Raw genomic sequence first — 23,415 nt, 5'->3', positions numbered from 1 at the left:
TCCTCCGTAATCCTACAGGTATCTCCTTGTCTCGCTCTAACCCACTGCTGCTCACGTGCAGTGACACAGCAGCTAATGCAAGTGCCAGACCCAGTCCTGCTGGGTTTGGACCCTGCCACACGGAGAATTTTCCACACACCTTTGTTGTGCAGCTCCTCCACAAGACCGCTGGGCTGAGCACACCACAGCTGCCCCAGTAAAGCCTTGGTATCTGGGGGGAAAGCAGTACAAGAATCATTTGCACGTGCATGGAGCCAGCAGCACCGAAGCATTCGCAGAGGAACCGAGCTCTGCTTCCCAGATAACACCACAAATCTCCAGCACTTTTGCATCCATGGGTGACTTTAAAACGGAAATGACATGCTTTGAGATATGTTTTAGTGGCAGCGCAGGGTACTGGAGGAGGAACACGGGCTGCAAGAGGAAAGGGGTAAGAAGCCTGCGTGTGCAGCTGGAGCACTGGCTGCAGCAGCAACTACCCTGCCTTCTCCTGCTGCCTTCTCAAGGAGGCAGTGGTGCAGCCGGGGTTGTACAGAGCAACCTTGGATCAGAAATACCTGTTCCTCCTCTTGCACCCTGACTGAGATAACGTGTGCAGTCTGCAGCTGCCAGTTAAAACGGAGGAAAGTTCTGTGTCGGTTCTGGTACTGTATCTAGTTAAAATCAGACCAGGGTGGGATCACAGGGATCACATCACCCCAGGTAGCTCAAATGCTAGTGAAAGCTTCCCACAGGGCTTGTGAGGAGTGACATGGGACATCAGAGCCAAAGCTGTGGTCACAGCCACCTAGCTACGTCAGGAAAGCAGCCTGAGGGCTTTTTGGCTCTTCCCTCAGCTCTCCTGGTGGAGGAGAACATCCATTGGAGAACTCCGGCTGCAGAGAGTCAGGGAAGGAGCGTGGGGAGAAAGAGGCACGAGATTCCCTGCTGCGGCCCAGGGCCTCCAGCACACACAGGCATGGGGCTGGCGGAGGCGGCTGCCTCCCCAATGGGACCCACTGGAAGGGCATGTCTCCTAGCTGGCCTGCAGGCCCATCAGCACGGCACACCTCCCTGACAGAAAGGGATCCCACAATGACAGGAAAGCCGCCTCTGGGGGAGGTCTGCACCTTCTGACTAGCCAGCTGGCATCCAGGGATACACACACACAATTAAGAAGTGTGCATGTCTTGTGCAGGAGTATTTCATATCAGTGTTTTTTTTTTCTTCTTGTAACATTAAAACTACATTTGCAGTTTTGTCTCTACCCCCTGCTGTGGCAGAGGAATGAATCTCCCTGAGACCTTTTTTCTTTCGCAGCAGTAAAACCTGAGAAGGGCATTGCTAATAAGCCTTCCCTGTGCCACCTCCCAGGAGAACTGGGTCATCTCAGGCATCTCCTCCCCCACAAGCCAGCACCCCCTTGCAAAGTCGTGGAGCTGTAAATTTGGCAGAATCTGTCGGGGCCCTGATAGATGCTAATGGGTCCCACCTGGGCTCATGGCCCCAGGAACTGATTTAAGCTCAGCCCTGGGTCTTCATTCTTTCCTTAAGCTATGTAGTGTGGGTGCTGCTCTCCAGCTTAGCAGTGCCTGGCTATGGACTGACTTCTTGGCTTGATCTCAGACCTGCCTCATTGCTATGGAACTGGTGGTGACTGCTGGGCTGTGCCAGGCCATGTTTACCCTCACCAGATCTCATCCTAACCTGTAGGTTGACCTGAAACTTGCCTCTTCACTGTGAACCTGCCTGATGATTTGAGCTCTTGTCTGAACCTGGTGACTATCTCTGCCTGCATTGCTCCCCTTCTGGTGGGACTGGGCCTTGGCTGGCCAACAGGTCCTGCTCAGCCCCATCCCTTCAGACCTTTTGCTCCCTGGCACTGGTCTCTGTGTACTGCACAAAAGGGGAATAATTCAAAACCCAGCACACCAGGTGAGTTTTCTGGGCACTGTATCTTATCTTTGGACTTACAGGTTTCTCTTGCACCTTGCTATTCACTGAGAACACCTTGGTATGATTGAGGAACCTGGAGGATCCTTAAAATCCCTGTGGGCTGCAGAAGAAACCAAGCACAATCTGTGTCTCGGGGTCCTCTCTGATCAAGTTTTACGTGGATTTCACTGTACTCAGCAGTCACTGCTTCAGGCCCTTACTATCACTGCTCCTGGCATGGCAGGGTGTGCACAATCTCATCCATGCTGTTGCTGGGTATGCATGGCTCTATCCTATTAATGCAAAAAAGACAATTTTTTTGTGGAATGTGATAACCTATAGCAGGTGTGGCTGTAGTGGTAAGGTCTTCAAGATCCTGAAGTGACTTAAAAAGGCAAGCAGCCACCCTTGGCTTTGGGAAACAGATCTGCTTCCCATAGGAAGCCACAGACCAAAAGGGTAAAGGAGCTCAGGAGAGGTAGGTTTAAGGACAGAATCTTCCAAGGCCATCCCAATAACCAGATAAAAATGTACTGGGAGATGTCTTGGCTAAGCTGGGAGCTTGTGACTGAGATCCAATGTCAGCAGGCTATATGCAGGAGATGGAAGCAGGGACAGGCTATAGAGATTTGGAAACATGCAGATGTGTCTGGATAATGATAGGAAATCCAGAGCTCAGTTTGTTGATATGTATCAGGCCTTCTGCTGCTACTTTAGTTGAAAAAGGCTGAGCAGGGAAATTGTGGGACCTCAGCTGAATGGCGCAAGCAGTAGCGGATATAGGGGAAGCTGAGGTTCCTCGGTGCTTTCCTTGCATCAGCCCTTACCAACAAGGTCTCCTAGGCTCTGCACCTGGAGGCAGGGTTCACAGAAAACCAGCAGTGGCTGAGAGTTGAGATGGGCGTTGTCTGAAGGTGCTGACAGCTAGCCACTGGTACTGCTTGATGTCCTTGCAAGGCCACTCTTTTAAGATCATGAAGAAAATCCCAGAGCAAGCCCTGCTGGAGCACGTTTGCAGGCAGATGGAGAAGCGGGAGGCTATGGGGAGCAGCGTGACCCATCTCAGTCACCACCTGTGACTGAACCATGGGATGGATTACTGGGCGAAGGCATAGCAGCGTCACCATCCTCCTCAGCAGCAGACCCAGCACCACGTCCCGCCACGTTTGTGTTAGGGTTCGGGACGGGTGGGCACCAGACGGGTGCATAGGGGCAGGATGTCGGTCCCAGGGCTGTGGTTAACGGGTCACATGCGGGGTCCGCCCCGTGGCCACCAGCGGGTTCCGCAGGGGCCGTCCCGCTGAGGGGGCGCGGAGGGCGGGAAGCGGGCGGCTGAGGGGGCGAGCGCGCGGCGCGGCGGGCGGGAAGCGCGAGGAGCCCAACGGTCGGGGGGGGGGAGTGGCGCGTGGCGGGAAGGGCGGGAAGCCCACGCGCTGGGGGCGAGGCGCAGCGAGGCCCCGCCCCCCGCGGTATATAAGCCGGGGCGGCGGCAGCGGCGGCGCCAGGCGGGAGCGGGTCCCGCCGAGGCGGCCATGGCGGCTCTGCGCTGCCTCTTGCTGCTGCTGTGCGGCGCATCCCTGGGGCCCGCCGTGCACCTCGACTTCGCCGAGCACCGCAGCCAGGCGGCCAAGATCAAGGTCAACCCCCGCGGCAACCTCTGGGCCACAGGTACCGCGGCTCCCCGTGGGCCGGAGCGGCTGGCGGCGAGGGCTGGTGCCCCTGGCCGAGCAGGGCTGCGGCGTGCAGGGGGTGGCCGTGCTGCGGCGGGGGGTCCCGGGGTGGTTCCCATCCAGGAGGAGGGTTGGGGGGGTCTCTGGTCACGCTGTCATTTGAGATGGTGGCATGGGGACGTGGGACTTAGGGTACCTGCCTGCACAAGGTGGCTGGAGAACCTGAAGGTGGAGGTGAGGCAGCCTCCCTCACGAAGCAGGTAACATCTATTGGGGATGGTAACTTCACTCCCCTGAAGTCTGTCTGGTGTGGAACGAGGACCTGGGATTTCTGGGTTTCTCCTCACTGCTTTGTATTCGGCTATTTTAGACGTTAGGCTTGCTTGGTGCATCTCGCTGAATGGTGTCAGCATGCGGTAGCAGATAACAGCTTAATGTCATTCAGCCAGAGCCTCTGCCTCTCTCTCTCCAGCCGTTTGTGTAGACACACAAGTGCATTGTATTGCAGGCCACTTCATGGGGAAGAAGAGTGTCACGGGCACTCCGCGCCTGGAGTCACCAGAAGAGCCTGCAGTGCCGATGGTTTTTGGTCCCTCGCTCAGAGCCTTGCTGGAGGACATGATGGAACTGCTTACCCGTGAGCTCCTGAAAATCCTCCTGCAAGAAAGACTTTTGGATGAGAACCAAGGAAAATATGACCTCACTGATCAGGTGAATATTGACTAATATGGAAGGAGATGTCCAGAGCAGGGAGGTGGTCGTGATGTTAATCTGCGACAGCCAGCCTTGCTGGGAACACCTGTACAGCTGCTATAGGTTTATTTCCCCTCTTGCTCTTTTTAACCCTCCTTAAACTACTTCCCTAGAGCAGCCACAAAGGAGCAGATAAATCTGTCAAGGCTTGCATCCAGCTGGACAGCGGCTAGTAGTCCGAAATGTTTGGGAAGGGTGTGAGGCTGGGCAAGGGATGTCATGATCTCCAGCCCACGGGTTGTTAGTGAGCATCTGGGTCCTCCTCAGGCTCAGAAGAGGATGGCTGGCCACTGCGGCTCTCATAAAGAAATGTCTCCTTACCCAGCCACCACAAGGACATGGAAATCCTGCCTCCCCTCGCATTCTATAGAGAAAGGCAAAGAGGGACATGGCTTTGTATGTACAGGAAAAAGAGTCTGCCCTACAAAGAGGTCTTGGGCTTCTGATTCCCCCTTCTGGGGTGGTTGTGTTGCTATGGTCAGGATGCCTCGTTACTGAAGGGGCATGTAGCATTGTTAGCTTGGCTTGCAGAAGGGAGGTGTGCGCTATTCTGCCACAGAGTGGGTATCGGGCAGCAGGCAAGTGCTCTGTCTGCAGCAGGAGCTCCGTTGGTGTTGTATGTCAGCAGGTCCTCAGCCTCTTCTTTTAGCTCCTTGGTGTGGCTTTTGCCTGAGAGCTCACCCAACTCCTAGTGGAAAATTAAACCACTGGGAGCAAAGCGAGCCCGGATCCTCACTTAAAACATGGAGATGGAATTGCTTGGTCCATGTGGTTCTGCCCATTTGCTGCCTCATGTATGCTTCCCTGGTGTCTTGCCATTTCTATTCACAGCAGGAAGTAATGGAGAGCCTTGAAGGGATGAAATCCACTTAGGTGGGTCCTGTGTGTGCTGTACCACAGAGCTGCTTGCTTGAGGAGCTTATCCAGTAACAGTGAATACAGGTAAAGCTGCTTCTGTGATCCAGGTTTAGGCAGTGCTTGCTCCTATTATTTGCTTTTTTGTAGGGAAGGCACAGGTGGAGCAGAGCTGCAGGGAGGTCAGCCTGAGTGATATATTCAAGCACCTTCCTGACTTGATTTCTTCAGATTAAGGTAAACTGAGGCTCTCCTAGGGAACTAGTCCCAGTGGGATAGAGAGGGATTGAAGCTGGATGTGGCCGAAGACATCCTGCTCCCCTCACGTTGTGCCATCCACTGCAGTGCCACAGCTTGTGCTTCTTAGATGCAGCTGCAAAGGAGGAGAAGGCTCTGCAGGTCCTGGACTTTTCCTCAACCAGCTTGGGGAACCTTTGAGGAGGAGGGTATTTGCTGCATTAGCTATCTGAGATGTGAGAGCTGGATGTGTGATCCTCGTGGATCTCCTCTGTGTAGGTAAGTAGCTCTGTCACTGCTCTGTCGCAGGTGCGCTTGGGTGGATGTTTCCTCAAACACTGGTCCCGTGGCTTAGGCTGCCAGCTGGGGGTGTCTGTGCTCTGCCAGCCACGGCCGTGCTCATTCTCAGTGCTCAAAAGCAGGTCCTGGACAGGGTTAGCACCCACTGTTAAACATTCACCGTTGGCGTGTGATCTGGGTGTCGAAGCTCCATTGCTGGAGAGCAGTTTGGCTCTCCATGAAGCAGACACTGGTCAGCTGCCTGCCTCATTGCTCTGATGCCTCTGGTGGCTGCGTGGGAGGTGGTGTTGCAGCTTAGGTGCCTGGTGTGCAGCTGGCTTCTGTCCCTCAGTCTCTTCCCAGAGCCTCTTGCCTCTCCTGCCTTGACCTGGCAGATACCAGCCATCCTGGTGGCAGCAGGGAACTTGCTCTTTGCCCGCGTTATGCCTGGTTGTGGCTTTCAAGCACCTCTGAGCCACCTCACTGGACTCGGCTCCTGCCTTCCTGCCCCTGCCTTCTCACCCTCTGGGGTGTCCTTGCCTCAGAGCTGCTGGTTGATGTTAGTTCTCCGTGGTGCCTTTGAGCACTGCTCTCGTTACACTTTTCTGTGGGACTATACTTTTTGCCCTTGTGGGTGACACGATGCCAGTGCAAATTCCTGCCACTTTTACTGCTTTCTCCCTCACTCTGACTGTTGTTGGACACCTGGGGTTAGCAGCCAGTGTGTGCCTGAACTGCTCTGTGTGCAGCGTTTGCTGCCTGCCTCAGAAGGTGCTTAAGAGCTTTATGTTGTGAAACTCTCCATGTGCCCTCTACTTGGGGTCTGTCATTTCCATCTTGACATGGTTTAGAAAAGCCAAGATACTTCCCCCTTCGTTGGGACCTGCTGGTCAGCAGGACAAGAATTAACGTGCTACGTGTTGCTCTGCTGCTCCAACACACAAGCTGTCCTTTGTAGCAGGATAACTATCAAGGGAATGCAGACTTAATGAAAAAATGAGCGGCCCTTTCCCTTCCTGAGGCTGTTGCTGATCATTCACAGAATGGTTCTTCCTTTCTGTGGGGCTCCTTTAGACATTAAACAAGTCCCAGGGTTTAATATTTTTGCTTGCCCTACCTTTACATGGGTAAGTCCTACCTGTTGCCAGTAGGATTTATCCCAAGATGTCCCTTCCCAAACCAGGAGCATGTATTTCATGGTTAGTGATGGAAGAAGTCTCACAGAGCAGAAGGGGTTTACAAACAGTATTTTTTTCTTAATCTTTTTAACTACATGCAATAGGCAGGGCTTGCGCTCGGGGTTCCAGATGCTGCCCCAGTGCTGCGTGTGACAAATCTTTGTCTGGGAGGGGAGGATCCTCAGTGGGGGTGGGAAGGGCTGGCATCTCCTTGTGTGCGTGGCAACACTTCTTCTGGAGGCAACCACGGTGAGACCCGTGTGTGGAATGAGATGACTCCAGGGTAGGGGGAGAGCCCCTCTGGGTGAAAACAAATGCTGCTCTGTAGCTCTGGGCAGTATGCAATCCCTCAATCTGCTGTGTTTTGTGTATTTCTTGCCTTCTCATGTAGCTCCCTGCTGGATTGGGCCCTGAGGCTGCTGTCATCCATGAAACCCAAGGCAGTGGTTGGTGGCTGTCTCAGCGTCAGCACAGTTCACCTCCGATGTCAGCTGTGATCCAGCTGTTGAGCCCCATGTTGCCCAGGCAGTTGATGTCAACCAAGGCTGCGTATGGGACCAGTGGCTCACTGTTGTGCCTTTTCTTGCAGGAGACTGGGCTTTTGACAAAGGTGCTGGAGAAGTATTTTTCAAACTGAAGGAGCAGAGCAGTGGAGGATGGAGTCTGTAGGCTTGGCCATGCACGGCAAACGGAGGAGATCATAATCCTTGTGGGTTACTGTAGCAACATCACTTTTTATTTATTCTTTCTGTAATACTGTTAATAGTGATTGCTTGTATGAAAAGCAGAGCCACCCTGTATATTTCCTGTATGTTTTCTGCTTTCTTGATATCTGATGTGCCCCTGCAAATAAAATTAGCTCTTTGCACACATTAGCTCAGACTTTTATTTGGGGGTGGAAAGGTTGATCCCATGGCTTGTGAAGGAAGAATGGGGAATGGAGGGAGGCTCCTGGATCTCAGCAACCAGGAGGAAATGGGATATGCTCCCTGCTGCCCCTGCTCACTGCTGTTGGATAAAATTACAAGCGTGGGTAAGTTCTTACAGCACTGTGCTACTGAAGCACCCTGTAAACCCTCCTTGCTGGTTCCTGTGAAAACAAAAAGCATCTTCTTTATATCGGTGACTTCTGGTTTGAGTAGAACCCCAGGGTTTACTACATTCCTCTGATGTCCTTCAGGGTGCAGGCTGTGACCACTCATCCTGATTTGGGATGATCTTTTGTCCTCTCAGCTAAGCCATCCTGCACACGTACAGCCCCAGGGTCCTCTGTGACAGCTGAAGAAGGCAGGCTACTTTTTAATTATTCTCTTATATTGTTTTTAAGATGTGGTTAAAATGGTGATTGTGCTGCCTTCGAGGTGCTGAAGGCTGGGAAACAAGCCTTGCAAAGAGAAATAGCAGAACCTGTGTCTGAGGTTCTGTTGCTTCTGAAGCTGCTGCTCATACATGAGTGTTCCCAGCCACCCTGGGCACATGCTGATGTGTGCAGAGGGAGGGGAAAGCCACGGTAGGAGTCTTCAGTCTTGGGGTTTGGAGCCTGTTCTGGGTGCAACCAGTCCAGGTGCATTTGCACTGCTCATGTTTGCAGAAAATGAGCCTGCAGGTTGTTGGCAGAGTTTTCTGTTTGTCCAAGTGCCTGTGTGATGCCCTTCTGTCCTTTACATGTCACTCACTCCTGGGGTTTGCTGGCAGTGATTGGCCAGATGTAACAGGGACCCGGTATCCCCAGTGCAAATACACACCAAATACAGGTTTTAGACCAATAAAAGAGCATTTTTTCTCTCCCACTTATAGTCCACCTTTCAAGCCATTGGAGTTTTCTCAGCTATTTGAAGGCTGGTTTTGGTAGGTGAAAACCAAATGTCATACAACTGGTTTGCCCCCAGCATTGTCTCCAAAACTTGGTGCTCCCCATCAAACGCCCCAGCACAAGGGTACTTCGTACTTTGGGGAGATGTTTTCTGGGAGGTACCTTTCTTCAATTAATTTTTAAATTTTTCCCCCAGCTTGTTGCTGTGTGCTGGGTTGTGGGTGACCCCCAGCTTGCCTATCATTAGCTGTATCGAAGCCTTGTCTTATAAGCTAATTATGAGCAAGAAAAATAATGACATAGCTTATCGTGTTTGACGCTGGAGCAGACCAGATGCCTCTCAGACGGCAGTGTGATGGAGTGACAGCCTTATGGGATTCCTGACCTGATGCTCAGCTGTCTCATGATGCGCCACGGAGTGGGACTGCCAGCTCACAGCTTGCCCACGGAGGCTCAGGGGAGGGTAGGCAGGTTTCTGGATGTCACAGCAGAAACCTGCCATGAGATACCGAGGTGAGAGCCTCCCTCTCCCAGCAAGAACCTCTCCATTTTATCTGTCTGATGCCTGTCCGCCTGTCCACCGTCTGCCCCAGACACCAAGATAAAGATGAATTGGTCACTTAGCAATTATTATCACAGGCAAAACAGACTCGATTGAGGGAAATTGGTGTATTATTTGGGGAACTTAACGTATTGCCGGTTAACGTAATATAAGTATTTGGATACTGATTCAGGTGCTGAGCACCTAGGAAAGGTGGTTGTCCGAGCAGAGTCTCTGAATGCAGATCAGCTAGAAGGAACAGGTACTTCTTGCCAGACCTATTCTTCATCTCTTGAGCATGAGGTGGCAGAGGACGCATACATCATCATACATAGTACACCAGGGCTGCAGGTCAAGACACAGGAGAGGTCTCTGTTGGGTAGAGGATCCAGAGATCCAGGCCATGTCAAGCTGCCACGTAAGACCGCTGGAGCTGTGTTGGCCCCACAGAGCCCTGTGTTGCACAGAAAGAAGCCTGCCTTGGGCACCATCCCAGGAGCACAGGATAATTTGGGGGGGAGAGGACCTCAGCAGGCCTCTAGTCCAGCCACCTGCTCAAAGGAGGGCCAGTTCTGGGGTCAGACCAGGTTGCTCAGGGCTTTGTCTTGTCGGGTCTTGAAAACCTCTGGGGATGAAGGCTGCATAGCCTAGTACTGGACCTGCTGCTCCACCACTTAGCTGTTTCATTGTTTCTCACGCTCTCATACTGGCAAACAAACAATCAAGCCCAAAGCCCCCAGTCCTTCTTCAGTTTCGATTAAAACTGAGGAAGTCAGAAAAAAAAATCTGAGAAATCCCCAAATTTGGCAACCTCCCTGTTCTGCCCTGGGCTCTGCTTTCCTGATCTGGTTGCTGGGCCACAGCATTCACAACCTCCAGGCACAAGTTCCCTTCGCTTACCAGGTCATACTCTTTGGGAGTTTCCAGGACCAAGCCCTTGCATCCAGGCTAGGGAAACTAGCATTTTATTTTTATTATTACTATTTTTTCAGTTTTTCCAGCTTTGCATTTGCTCCCCTTGCCACTCCTCCATGTTGCAGCTTGGACTCCTGCTCTCCAGGCTCTCATGCCTCAATGTTTTCCAGAACCTGCTCAGAGCAGAGCTGGCTACTTCTGCACATCATGAGCAGAGGTGCAATGTGGCCACTGACTTGACTGGTCCCTGGGATGCCCCCAGCCCGCACAGACCCTCAGCATTGGAGGCAGTTCGGAGCATGGGTGTCTGCAAAGTGATCATAGCAGGTCTCCTGGACTTCCCCCATCCCTGTGGCCATGGCATGACTGCAGAGATGGGAAAAGGGTGTGAAATGAGAGCAGAGAAAAGGCGATAAGCCACTGTCACCCCGACATTTGTTTCTATTTAGTTGCGGGACTGCCCCGTGAGGAGGAGCTGGCTCAGAGCTACGTGGTTGAAGGTTCACTGCTACCACTTGGTGTCATTAGTGTCCCAGGCTTAGTGAATTGCTCCGTCATGCTCAGTTGCATAGGACTGGCTCTTCTCCAACCTCAGCAAAGGCATCAGGCCTCATGTTGGTCTGCTCCTTCCTCTGCAGTGTTTTGAGACCCCTCTTCCATAGGAGACCAAGAAACCAGGCAATGAAGAAGAGGGAGAAAGGGGCAGAAAGGAAATCAGCTTGTCATCAGGAGGCAAAAATGATCTTCGTCTTCTAAACACCATTGCCACCCCCCCATGCACCTCCAGGGAAGCCCCTCTCATCCTGATATGGCCACTTAAATCTGACCTGAACAAGTTAAACCCAATTAATCCAAATGCTGAGACAGCTTCAGAAAGTGGGTGTCCAGTGCTTGGCACCCCTATTGTCTTGAAAATAATTTCCAGGGAGCAGGACATCCTGATGCAGAGGAGCCAAGGCAAAATGCAGAGTAGGGTTGCAAACCGTCTGGGTAGCTCCATCAAGGGTATGATGGTAGGATGACAAGAAGGGCCCAGAGGGATCTCACCAAATGGCAAAGAGCAGAGAGCAAGTATTTGTACCCTGAATCCAGCACTGTTTTCGTCATAGTCCAGCCCCGTCATCGGTGCACGTGGCCAGCTTTCCTTGGTCAGCTTTTGGGACTGAGGATGGGCTCACCTGGGAGGTGAAGAGAAGGGAGATTTAAGCCATGTACCAGCTCTTCCCGCCTGTCTGGAGCATGGCAGAAGCACTTTGAAAGAAAACAGGTATGGGACCCTGATGTGGATTTAGCATCGCATTGCATCAGGTCCTTCCACCTGAGGCCCCCCAGGAAGAGAGTCAGCTGAAGATGAGCAGGAGCTGTGTTCTGGCTTGACAGAGGTCTACCTCCATGGGAACCCTGGCAGTTCAGAAAATGGCTCCAGCTCACACTGGAGAGCTGCCCAACAATCTCAACAGCCACCCAATTTCACTTGGAAATGAGGGAGCCACACTCCCCTGGTCCCATTCCGTAAAACGTGACATGCAGCCTGTTCTTGCCACTCACCTCTTTGTGGGAAACTTATTCCTTCCCTTCAGCCCAGGAGATGCGTTCTGGAGCATGAAGTGACTCCAGCATTGCTTGTCCCAAGCCCGATCTCCCCACAAGAGAGCCCCAAGCAAACAACACAGCTTGTTCTGGATTTGGGTGGTCTGTGGACAAGCAACTGAAACAAAGGCATCCTGAAACATGGTGTCTGGAAATCTGGTTATTTCTGCAGCTGTTTGCACTGAGGGAATTTCATCTCCCTGCTAGTTTGGGAGGCTTTGGGCCATCTCAGGGCTGGGTCTCACCCAAGGTCCCCTATGTGAAGCGCTCAGGACATAGTCTCACAGTGTCCATGCAGCAGATGTTGCTGCCCAAGGCTAGAGGGAGATAGAGAGACCATTCCAGCTACAGACCCACAAAAGCTTTTTACGGGCTTTTTTTGCAGCATTTGTTCCTGGCAGACAGAAATCAATCTTCAACGGATGGAAAAGTTTCTAGAGCGGCAGGGGCAAAACCAGACACAGGGCCAAGTAAGAGCCTTCCTGTGTCCAGCAGGCCCCCAAACCCATCAGGGTGATGATGTGTGGACGGGGGAGGTCTGTCATAATGTCATTTCCATTTTCTATATACTTATGCCACAGTTTTAATTTCTGCATGGTGATAATAACCAGGAATAAGAATAAAATATTCATATATTAATTGGTTTTTCAAGCTCGTGGTTTATAAAATATCTTGAGAGGAATAAACTTGATGTAGCACAGCGGAGTTGCTTTGTGCAGCACTGTTCCTATAGCATGTGTTCCCTCCTTATTCCAGGTCTGCTCTAGAAAAAATGAATTTAGGACATTCCTTTCTCTCAATTTTCCTCCACCAGGATAAGGACAAACAAAGCTCCCAGTAGACTTTGGGAAGTTTCCTTTCCACAATCCCTCCAGAAATCTGTGCCAGTTCCAGCTGGAGTCAGCGCTATTTGCAGCTATTTGTTGCATCTAAGCTAAGGCAACCTTATCTCTGCTTGCAGACTACCTCGACCCTATTGATGATGATGATTATTATTATTATTTAAATATTAAGCAAGCAGTTGGTTGCAAGTTACCTTACAATACTTCTACCCACACACTGCAGAGCAGCCCTCAGGACTTTGCACCACTTTGGAATGGTTTTCTATTACACCATGTGTTATTGGCATTTTTGCCTGGACGGAGGATGCAGATATTTAGATGATCTTCTACCCACAGATAGGGTATGGGGTGTAGAGTGCTTGTGTGTGCTTGGACACAGACCTGAATCCTAGGTAGGGTAGCACAGCTCTGTTCATTAATTTCAAGGCTGGTGTGGTGATGCTAAACACAGGAGTTCCATGGAAAAATGGGTATTGCTTTAATTAGGCCTCTAACAGCAGGGATTATGAGAGAAAACTTCTCTCTAAATTGCAACCTGGGCTGAAAGTGCTAATTACCACATAGTGCATCGTCAACAAGCCCCAGCAAAGCTTGGAAAGAGGCAGGTCCCTCTTTGCTACGTCAAACCAGGAAGGGCTGTTATCTCCAGGAAGGGGTTACCCAAGCTGAGGTGGTGAAATCCATGATGAAACGTGTCCCAAAGGCTCATGCCTTTGTCACCTCCTGCTAGGAGGATGAAGGCTCCTGCTGAGTTCCATCTCCCTGTTAGCCCTCCTGTGTCTCCATCACAAGATACTAATCCCTGGCCTGTAGCTGCATCCCAGCATCCAGCAATGATCCTACCCACTGGCAGCCTTCTCCTGTCCTGATCCCATCCCTCACCCCATGCTGCAATCTGGCCACCAAGCTCACTCCTGATGCTCCTAGGAGCAAAGCAACTGCACAGGAAGACCTTGGTGCAATGGTTGGCTTTTGCCAGGGCCAGGTCAAGCAGTGTACTGGCTTTGGAAGCGAAGATCATGGTAGCTCTTGCCTCCTTCTTATTAGCCATATGTGTGCAAGGACAAGTCTTTGAACTTTTATACCTGTTCAGCAGTGTGGATTGGCACAGGAGCATGCTCTTGCTTTCAGGGCTTTGCACTAGGATGAAGCATGAAATAATCCAGGTTGGCCTGTTTAGCTTTTGGCATTCTAGGCAGCCCTGGCTCATGGGTCTGCGTTTGCTGGTAGGGAGAGAGCCAAGTCTATCATATCGCTGGATAAGGGAGATGGAGAAACTTCAACCCAGGCAGTCTGGGGCATTTCTCCACTCCCTGGCCAGTGAAGGTACCCAAGCTGGTCAGGCCAGCCAGTAGTGGGCCTGGCAGGAGCTGTGGCTGGTGGAAGAGATGGGTGTCTGATCAGAGCTGCTCCCCGAGTCCTCAACACCGCTGCCCAGGAAGCAGGTGGGCAGGGACGTGATGCACTGCATGATGCACGTTGGAGGTGCGACCAGCCTGCTGCCCAGGCCAGGCTGCTGGGATGAGCCTGCCGTGGATGGAGGCCACGAGTCAGGAGCTGAGACAGGCAGCAGTCACAGGGAGGGGAGAGGAGCCATGCCGTGCCCTGGCCTCTTGGCCGGTCTTGTTTTGCAGGTCTCACGTGCTGAGATGCCTGGCCTTTTCCTCTCATGTTTGGCACCACAGCAGCCGCAAGCGCCTGCCCCGCATCACCTTCATGGTGATCACCTTTGTGGTTCCATGGACACCACGCCATTGCCTACCTGGCGGGCACCCTCTGCTGAGGAGATGCCAGCAGGTTTCCCTTAGGCTGGCCAACGGGAGGCCTTTCCCTCTGACACCCAGACCTCTTCCAGCGACGGGATGTTGGATATGGGACGTTAGATGGGCTGCACCACAACAGAGCCGCAGCCAGGCCCCAGCTGAGGTGTCTGTGTCCATGCTTGGGACCAGGAATGGGGATGGCTATGGTGACACCTTTACACAAATGCCACATCTACCCCATTGGCTCCAACAGGCCTGGCACAAATCCCTTGTGGTGGCCTCCTGGGCTCCTGATGTGTCCCCAAAGCCACCTCCTTGCCTAAGCACATCCCCACGCTGTCCCCGCCTTGGCTCCCAGCACTGCACGAAACAGTGAGGCTGCTTGCACAAGAGGGGCTGCTCCCACCGCCCCCCTCCCTCCTGTGGCCTGGGTGGGGTGACTCACCCTCATCCATCACTGGAAACAGGGCGAAGCAGAAGCAGCTTGATAAAAGATGTCTCTCAAACTGTGGGCAGGGTGCTCATGGCAGGAGCAGTGCCCTGGGCACGTGGCTGTGAGCTCCTGCACCTAAAACTCACCCCTAGACCTGTTCCCTGGAAGGTGTCTGGCGAATGGCATGACTGCACCACCATTGTCCCCAGAAAATAGGAGAAATACCCAGAAAATTGAAAGGAGAGGGGAAAAAAAAAAAAAAGAAGAAAAAAAAAAAACAGCTTGAGCTATCACTGTGGCCTCAGTCTTCCTATAAGACCTCTCTGTGGATGCAGAGTGCTGGGGAAAGGCAAAGCCAGCTGTACTCCATGACCCCACCAGCAGCCCAGAGGCGTGCATGCAGCATTCCCCCACCACTGCCACACCACGCTCCCATCCACCATGCTTCCATCGCCGCTGAGGAGGGGGGTCTCTGGGGAAGGATGGCAGCTCCATCTCGCCGGGTTCTTCTCCAGGGAGAAGTACAGCTGTGCTGTGCATGAACCATCAGCTCCCACCCCATGGGGGAAAAGGGTTGTGTGCTAAGTGGAAATTCAGGGAAATCCTTTCTCTGGGAAGCAGGATTCCAACAGCTGGACCGGGCAGCTCCTTGGTTATCCCACTCCCACACCTCTCCAAGAGGCCCAAAGCCCCAAACTCCAGCGATTGCCCCCCAGCACCTGCCCCATTTGCTCTGAAGCCCACATCTCCCTTGCTTTGCAGATGCTTCTGGATCTGGAGCTGACTCCACATCCAGGCATTGCCTGAGCCAGCAGATGCGCCTGCAGCACAGTTCTGCACATGTTTCCCAGCCACGTCACCTTCGCCACCCCTTTGTTCTTTTTTTTTTTTTTTTTTTTTAAAACAACCCCCAGGGAGGGATTCAGTGTTCAGATTGAGTAGCAACAGTCTGGGACTTGAGGGGACATGGCAAAGTCTGACCAGGAATGCCTCATTTCCTGCTGGGCATGAGCTTGGTAAAAAACAAGACGTGGTTTTAACCTCCCTCCGCCAAGGGGGTTGGAAGCACAAGAAAACTGCTGGGAGAAACACGCCAGGCTGGCTTCTTGCCTGCATCCCCGGGAGGCAGCGTGGGCAGGCGGGGAGGCAGCACCTCTGAGCAGCAGCTGGCCCTGGGGATCGGCAGGCGCTCCGGCATCGCGGTGGCAGAGGTAGGCTCAGCACGGGGAAGGGGCGCGGGTGCTTCTGCAGGTGCTGCTCAGATGGTCCCCACTGCTCAGGGGTGTCCGGCAGTGTCTTGGCCAAATGCCTTGGCCAAAACCATGACAGCATGCTTGTTTTCCAAGTTCTCTGCTTGCTGTGGCACAGTGCTGCTGCCAGCCAGCTCTGAGGATGCAGGGTTGGAAGTAGTGACACAGGACAGCTTCTCCGTTGCCTCTCGATTAATCCTGTTCCCTTGGGGTTGCCTCCATCTGGGGCTTGCAGAGGAGCAGCCCCGATGCACTGAGTGCCCCCTGCACCCACAAGCAGAAGCTGGATTTTTTTGATGAGAAGCCAGCCCAAGGCAGGGTGGGAGCCCAGGCAAAAGACCAGGGGTGGAGAGCAAGCAGAAGAGCAAGAAGGAGGTCCAGCCATGTGTATGCACCTTGCTGCCAGTTCTGGGGACAGGCTTCGGCATTGCAGCAGAAACTCCTGCAGCTCTGAGCCTGCTTTACTCTGGGATGTGGCCTGCAGAGGTGGAGGGGATCCAATGGGGGATGCCTGAATGCACTCCCAGATGCAAGGTGGTGATGTTCATAGTGGGGGATCCAGGTGCCAATTTCCAACCCCCCAGGCAGCAGGATGACGCTGTGGAATGGCTCCTTCCCCTTCTACCCTGGCACCAATGCTTGCTTCCCCTTCAACACCACCTCGGCCGTCATCGCCTCCGTCTTCCTCTCTGCGCTGGCCACTTCCATCATCATCCTTCCGGGCATCCGAGGAAAGGGGGTAAGTGGAGGGGCTGGGAGGGCTCAGCCCCATGCTGGGTGCACCCCATGTGCCGCCCCCTTCCCTGCCTCTACAGCAGACCCGGAAGCAAATGCACCCCTGGGGCAGGGGCCTGCCGATGACCAGGGCTATGGGATCTCCAGCAAGCCCTGAGGACGAGCTCCAGCCCAGCTCCCATGCCGGAGGAGCCAGACTCCACCACCCCAAATTTACAGGCAGCCCAGATCTGAGCTTGGCAAGTTCTCAGTTAGATTTAGCCTGAATGATTTCACTGGGTGAGGCACAAAGAGCTTGCTCCACCTTCCTGAATCCCCAAAAAAAACAGGCAGTGTGCACTGTGCATGCCTCAGCACTGTCAGACAAGCCCAGGGGGGATGTGTGGCAAACCCGCCTTGCCCTGACCCCACCACTCACATATCACAAGCCTGCAGAAAGGTGTTTCCCACCCAGCAAACCCGCTGCCCCACTGCTTTTGTCTCCAGCTGTGGCCAGCTGCCAGCACATAAAAACACACGAGGTTTAGATAAGTGTGGAAACTTCTACTCAGGACTATTAAAGGGAGTGGCTCCATCTTTCTCAGAAAGGGAAAGGCACAGTTTTCCCAAATGGGCTGTTTTGACCTTCTTGCCCTGCCTCGACCTCCCTTCTGCCTTCTCCCCCCAGCTGTCCCCATGCCATGGAAGGGAAGCCCAAGCCATGGGTCCTTCCTCTCCCCTACCCACCCACAGAGCCTGTGGGGTCGCTCACCAGGCTAAGGATGGACCCATTTCTGGTGGGACATGCTTGGAGCTGAGGTCCAGGTCACAAAATCTGAGACCTCTGCTTCCCACTTGCAGCGACTTTTCTGGCTCCTGCGGGTGATGATGGGACTCTTCATCGGAGCGGTGGTCCTCAGTGAGTACGGGGGTCCAGGGGCACTCAGAGCCAGGTGGGGAAGAGCAAGGATGTCCAAGATGCATGGAATGGAGGAGCAAGGTGTGGGGGGATGAAATGAATGGAGCAGCCAAGCCCAGCCTGCAGGATGAGCTCACAGGGAAGACCAACCCATTTCTGTGCCCAGGACCTGGCTCACTCAGGGCAATCAGCAAGTGGTGGGAGCCATCTCCTCTCTAAAGGTTGGTGGTCAGATGCACAGAGCATCTCTAGCACGGACAACGAAAGCTTGCTGCCGTCTGCCAGGGGACCCAAACAAACTGGCAGGTATTTAGATGGGGACCAAAGCCTGGAGGGTGCCCACAAACCAGCCCCATTGCCAGTAGGTCTGGGGGGCTGAGCTGGGAGAAACCATCCCGAATGGGGCTCCTGAGCTCATGGGTAGGTGTTGGGGAGATGACACGCAAGCACGTGTACCTTCTCACAGGCCAGGCTTACAACCTAGGCTTTGCCCTTCGGGTGGTGTTCAGGCCATGGTGGTAGTCACAGCAGGTCCTTCCACGGACATTGTCACTAGATGGCTGGCCACCAGGCCGTGGCTAACCTGTCTTTACAGCCATACAGTTCACCAGGGACTGGGAGAGCGGCTCGGTGACAGCAAACACCTCCTACAAGTCCTTCAGCAGTGCCATGGTGAAGGCGGACATCGGGCTGCACATCGGCCTGGCGGGGGTGAACGTCACACTGGTGGGTGAGTGCGTATCGCAAATGGAAGGGATTGGGCACAAGCTTGGCTACTCTGCACGTACTGGGAAATCTTGGAGCTGCCTCCAAGGCTGAGAGAAGACCTTAGTCTTCCTCCTCTGGCAGGAAACCCGGTGAATCAGGTCAATGAGACCATCAACTACAACGAGCACTTTGCCTGGAGCTTTGATGCAGACTACGACCACAGCTACAGCGAGGGCCTGGAGAAGGGGCTGCCCAGCCCCATCCTCTACGTGGCGGAGAAGTTCACCACAGAAAGCCCCTGCAACATGCACAGGCAGTACCAAATCTCCGGCCACTATGCGTCCATCACGCTGTGGTAAGGTGGAGCAGGAGGTCAGTGCCATCTCTGCTTAGTCAGGAAGTAGGAAGAACCGAGTAGAGCCAAGAATGCTTGGTGGAGCTGCTCTCTTCCTTGGACGTCCACAACAAAGCCTTGGCTGGTCTCAGGGACCCTTACTTCTGAAGAATTAGAGATGATCACGCCCATGATTGGCCATTTTCCCTGTAGTCCTTTTCTAACTCCTGCACCCTAATGCAGCAGGATGGTGAAATTATTCTGCATTATCTAAAGGAAAGCACAGGAAGCTTCATGTAGTGTTTTTACCTTCCTGGCCTGATGAACTCCACCACAACCGTTCCATCACCTCCCCTCCTCAGAAGAGGGTGAGAAGAAAGTATGTTGGAATGGAAAAAAAAAAAAAGGCTCAAGGGCTGAGATAAAGATAATTTAATTAAAGGGAAATGGAAGAGGAAAAAAAAAAAAAGAAAGGAAAAAACAACAACAACAAGCAAAGGCTGTGCTGAAGCACAAGGAGAGGAAAAAAATTCTCTACTTCCCATCATTGATTGATATTCTGTCATGTCCTGGGAAGCAGGACCTCAATATGCATAGCAGCTGTCTGGGAGGACAGATGTCTTCATAACGAGACCCTTCCCCCCTTCCCCTTCCCCACATGTTATTGCTGGGTGTGACACCATGGAGTATGGAATATCCCTTTGGCCAGTTTAGGTCAGCTGCCACAGTGATATCCCCTCCCCACCTCTTGCCCACTGCCTACCTACTGGCTTTGGGGGGCTTTGGAGGGAGTCCCAGTGCTGTGCCAGCACTGCTCAGCAGCAGACACAACACTGGTGTGATACCAGTGCTGTTCTAGCTACAAGTGCAGGCACAGCACTGTATGGGCTGCTGCAGGGAAAGTTAACTCCCTCCCAGCCAGACCCAGTGCACTTCATGAGGCTTCTGGCGCAAGGTCCTCTCCCAGGCCACCTGGCTGAAGATGCAGAGCCCTGCTGAGACCGCTGTGGGGGTCCCTCCAACAAGCTGGAGCAGGCGTGAGACATGCTGGAGGGGAGCAGGAGGGAACATCAAGAGGGTGCTCAGGGGCTGTTTGTGGCATAAAATGGGGATCCTTTGTGTGCGCTGTGACTGCAGGGTCTTGGAGCATCCCCATGTGTCTCAGAGATCATAAGAAAGGCTGCAGGGACAAGTGCCTTGTAATCCTTGCAAGGGTGCCAGCACCCAGCCCCAGATCATGTCCCCCTCTTCATTCTCAAAAGTAACTGGCCATGCCTAAACCTCTCTGCTGTTGAGAAGGGAGTTATTTCAAGGCAGGGAAGTTGATTTAAAAGTATTCTTCTTTATTGTTCTTGGAATCAGAATAATTTCTCACCTACCCACGAGATAAACGCAAACAGCACGCACAGGGCAGGGCTGGGAGCTGGGTTCACTCCAGATGCTGAATCAGAGGCGGGCAGGGCTTCTTGTTTGGTTCTTCCTACAAAGGTCTCCCTTTCTGCCATTCTCCCTTTGAATAGGTGGGAACCACCTGGAGTTGGCCAGTCGTGGAGGACTACAGGGTCAGAGAAAGGCTTAATTGGGAGGGGACCTCTGGAGGTTTCCAGATGAGCCCCCGCTTCAGAGCAGGGCTGGTGTCAAAGCCAGATCAGGGTGCTCGGGGCCTTGTGCAGTTTAGTGCTGAATGCCCCTGGGTGCGGAGAGGCCCCTCTACCACCACAGGAATTTTCATGCCCAAGTGTGATGCGTGAAGCTCAGTTTTGTGGTCCTTTCACAGGATGGCCTTATGCACCTGGCTCATTTCCATCCTGCTCTTCTCCATGCCCATCCTCCTTTATGGTGGCTACATGCTCCTGCTCACTGCCGCACTGATGCTCTTCTCACTGCTCTTCTTTGTCACTGCGAGGAACACCCTGAAGTGTCCCATCCAGTTCGGACCAGCCTCCCTGAAAACAGACTACGGTGGATCCTTTTGGCTGACATTAGCAACAGGTGAGTGCTCAGCTTGCTGCTGGGGCTTTTGTTGCCCATCTCTGCAGCAATGATGCCCCAAAAGTACTTTGTCCACACTCATCTGAGTGACCCCAGTTACCTGTGCGGAGGTGTGCCCTGGGAAGTGCTATGAAAGTCCTGAATCACTAAGTTGGGGAAAGACCTGGCCTGGAAGGTCCCTTGGATATCTCTCACACAGCCCTTGCCCAGAGCAGGGTTAACCACAAAGCCACATCAGGTTGTCCAGGGCCTTGTTCGGTCTGGTGGTGGATATCTCCATGGTCAGAGACCCCCTCTGCCTTTCAGAACCTGTCCCAGGGCTGTTCCATTCATGGAGAGCAATTTTTTTCTGTATATCAAGGTGGAATTTCCCCTGTTGCACCTGTGCACCTCTGAAAAGGGACTGGCTCTTGTTCAGCAGAGGTTCCCCTGAAGACTCCTCTTTACCTGGCTAAACAAGCCCAGCTCCTCCAGACATTCCCCATACATGGTGGGCTCCAGCCCCATCTATCTTGGCCTTCTGCCCCAGTTTATTGGCTAGTTTCTTGTACTGGAGAGCCCAAACTGACAGCAGTGTCCAGATGTGGAGGTGCAGTAGGAAGGTGAGAAGGGAAATTACCCTTCCCTTGACCTCCCAGGTCTGGCCTCCATCCCCAGGTCTGGGTCTGGATGGGATGGGACATGTTAGGAGGAAGCACAGGGGCCAACGCTTGTCTTCACACTGTGTGTTTCAGGGCTGCTGTGCCTGCTGCTGGGGCTGGGTGTGATCGTCCTCAACTCCGTGCGGCCACAGAAGCTGAAGCTTGTCTTTAACCTGGATGAGGGAAAGGGAGAAAAAGTGGAGGGGTGGGACAAGCCCCACCTGCCAGACGAGTCCAGCTCCTCTGAGCAGGATGTGCTGATGGTCCCCCTAAATGAGCTTTGCGAGGTGACGACCACCCAGCTGTAAGGCACAGTTGGGGGGGGGGGGCAGGAGAAGGAGGACAAAGACGGAGGACACCGTCCCCCCCGAATACATGTTCAGGTCCAAACCCTCAGGAGCCCAGGTGAAAAGAGACACATCAAGAGCTGACTGAAAAGAATATCAAAATCTGGAAAGATTCCTCAAAAACAGCAGTTGTACATCCTTCCCTTGCCCCCTTCCCTCCCCCCCCCCCCCCCCCATTTAATTTTTGTCAATTGTCGAACTCACCAGCAGCTGGAAGCGCTCTTAGGGTGAGGTGAATCCTTGTCCTGTCCCTGGCTGTCCAGTTACAGACACTGGGCTACTGCCCTTCCCTTTAGCCCATCCATCCGCAACAACACCTGGGAGCGCTCCCTAAGATATGGAAATTAAACCAGAAGAAACTAGAGATAAACCAAATAATTGCAGAAGCATGAATATGAACGAAAGGAGAAGCAGCATGCCCCCGATAGCATTATTACCCCAAAGGACTCCAAGAGGCCCACTCTGCCCATCGTCAGGCAGTAAGACAGAGCAGAGCTGTGGTCACCAGGGTGCCCTGTATCCAGCACCTCCTCGTGGTCTGGAGTGAAGGATGGGTTGTCAAGGAGGCCATGTTGGATGTCCCAAACCCTGATGGCGTCCTGAATGCTGGAGGCACCAGTTTCTGGAGGCATCCTGGATTTCAGACACATCCAAGCACCCCACTGCTGAGGCTCATGGGCTCATGGTCAGAGACCTGCTGGGCTGCACACTGGGCTGGAAGCAGAGCAGTCAGAGTTGGTTGGTAGGCTCCTGTTTCTTACACTGCTTATAAACACCCCATACCATGAGCCTGTGAGCAGCCTAGGAGGCTGGATCACAAAGGAGCATCAAACCACCTGCCCTGCCCTACAAAGAGCCAGGAGGGGGCCCAGGGCCATCTCCTCACCCTGCTCCCCTTCCTGGCTCTGTACAAAGCTCTGGATGCAGTTTCACTCACATTCAGTGTCAAAGGCTGGAACATCATCGATGGTCACAGAAAGTGAGTTACCAGCACTCTTGCAGCCCTCTGACAGGAAGACAAAACATTCCAGTGGGAGGGAGGGAGAGGATGAGATGGGAATGGAGGTGCTACAGTGCCCCGCAGAGTGGCTGTAAGCAACGTGCAAGAGGTGAGCGTCTGGGACGCTAGTTTCGCCCTTCTTAGCTGTGGAAATGAGCTTATCATGGGGCATGCAAAGCTGGAATCCTGCAAATCCAGGGTGGATGTGGCCACCCACTCCCAGCTACCAGCAGCAAGCAGGTACCTTGGCCGTGCAGGGAGGCTGGGGAGAGAATGCGCTTCAGGCTTGCATTCCTTCAACTCTATGCAACGCTTTTTTTTTTTTTGCCCCCATGTATTGTATTCACTTGCTGTTTCCTCTGTCTTAGTAAAATAAGTTGGACTCAGTCTTTCTCTTTTCTGTCAATAAAGGAGTCCCTCTGAGGGCTGGAGGGCTGGGGATGCTGTTCCTTTGACATGGCCATCATAGGATAGGGAGGAAGTCACAGGCAGAGCCTTTTTGTGGTTCAGTATGGGACATCTGACCATGGCTAGTCAGTTCAGGGCTACAGGGGCAAAGCTGACACTTGGGAAGCAGTGTATCAGAGCAACCTCAGGCAGGTGGGATATGGGAGGGCTGGAGTGATCCTGGACATGAGGAGGTCTTGATGGGAGCAGTCCCCAGCCCAGCAGAGGTTTGCAGACAGACCACCGTGGGGCAGGCCCTGGGGGGGGGGGAGGGGTGTTT

At 53.2% G+C, this 23,415-nt stretch overlaps 2 protein-coding genes across 3 annotated transcripts; both read left to right on the top strand.

The window, feature by feature from the left end:
- The first annotated feature begins 3,421 nt into the window (after positions 1–3,421).
- On the top strand, positions 3,422–7,754 carry NMB (neuromedin B). 2 transcript variants are annotated; one of them, XR_005823390.1, is made up of 4 exons: positions 3,422–3,582; positions 4,093–4,295; positions 5,169–5,279; positions 7,476–7,596. XR_005823390.1 is itself a non-coding variant. In XM_040570343.1 (3 exons), the coding sequence occupies exons 1-3, from the start codon at positions 3,447–3,449 to the stop codon at positions 7,521–7,523; spliced, it is 387 nt and encodes a 128-aa protein (XP_040426277.1). In that variant the 5' UTR covers positions 3,422–3,446; the 3' UTR covers positions 7,524–7,754. The 2 variants fall into 2 exon arrangements, 1 of the variants encoding a protein (XP_040426277.1); XM_040570343.1 differs by lacking the exon at positions 5,169–5,279 and having other exon boundaries at positions 7,476–7,754.
- Positions 7,755–15,759: 8,005 nt separating this feature from the next.
- Positions 15,760–22,649, top strand: LOC121076033 (dual oxidase maturation factor 1-like). Its single transcript, XM_040569981.1, has 7 exons — positions 15,760–15,994; positions 16,618–16,772; positions 17,609–17,666; positions 18,262–18,396; positions 18,516–18,729; positions 20,486–20,700; positions 21,435–22,649. The coding sequence occupies exons 2-7, from the start codon at positions 16,626–16,628 to the stop codon at positions 21,647–21,649; spliced, it is 984 nt and encodes a 327-aa protein (XP_040425915.1). The 5' UTR covers positions 15,760–15,994; positions 16,618–16,625; the 3' UTR covers positions 21,650–22,649.
- Positions 22,650–23,415: the final 766 nt, after the last annotated feature.

Source organism: Cygnus olor, chromosome 11, assembly GCF_009769625.2.
Source record: "Cygnus olor isolate bCygOlo1 chromosome 11, bCygOlo1.pri.v2, whole genome shotgun sequence".
Lineage (NCBI taxonomy): Eukaryota > Metazoa > Chordata > Aves > Anseriformes > Anatidae > Cygnus > Cygnus olor.
The sequence above is the reverse complement of the archived record's forward strand: the minus strand, read 5'-3'. Positions and strand labels throughout refer to the sequence as shown.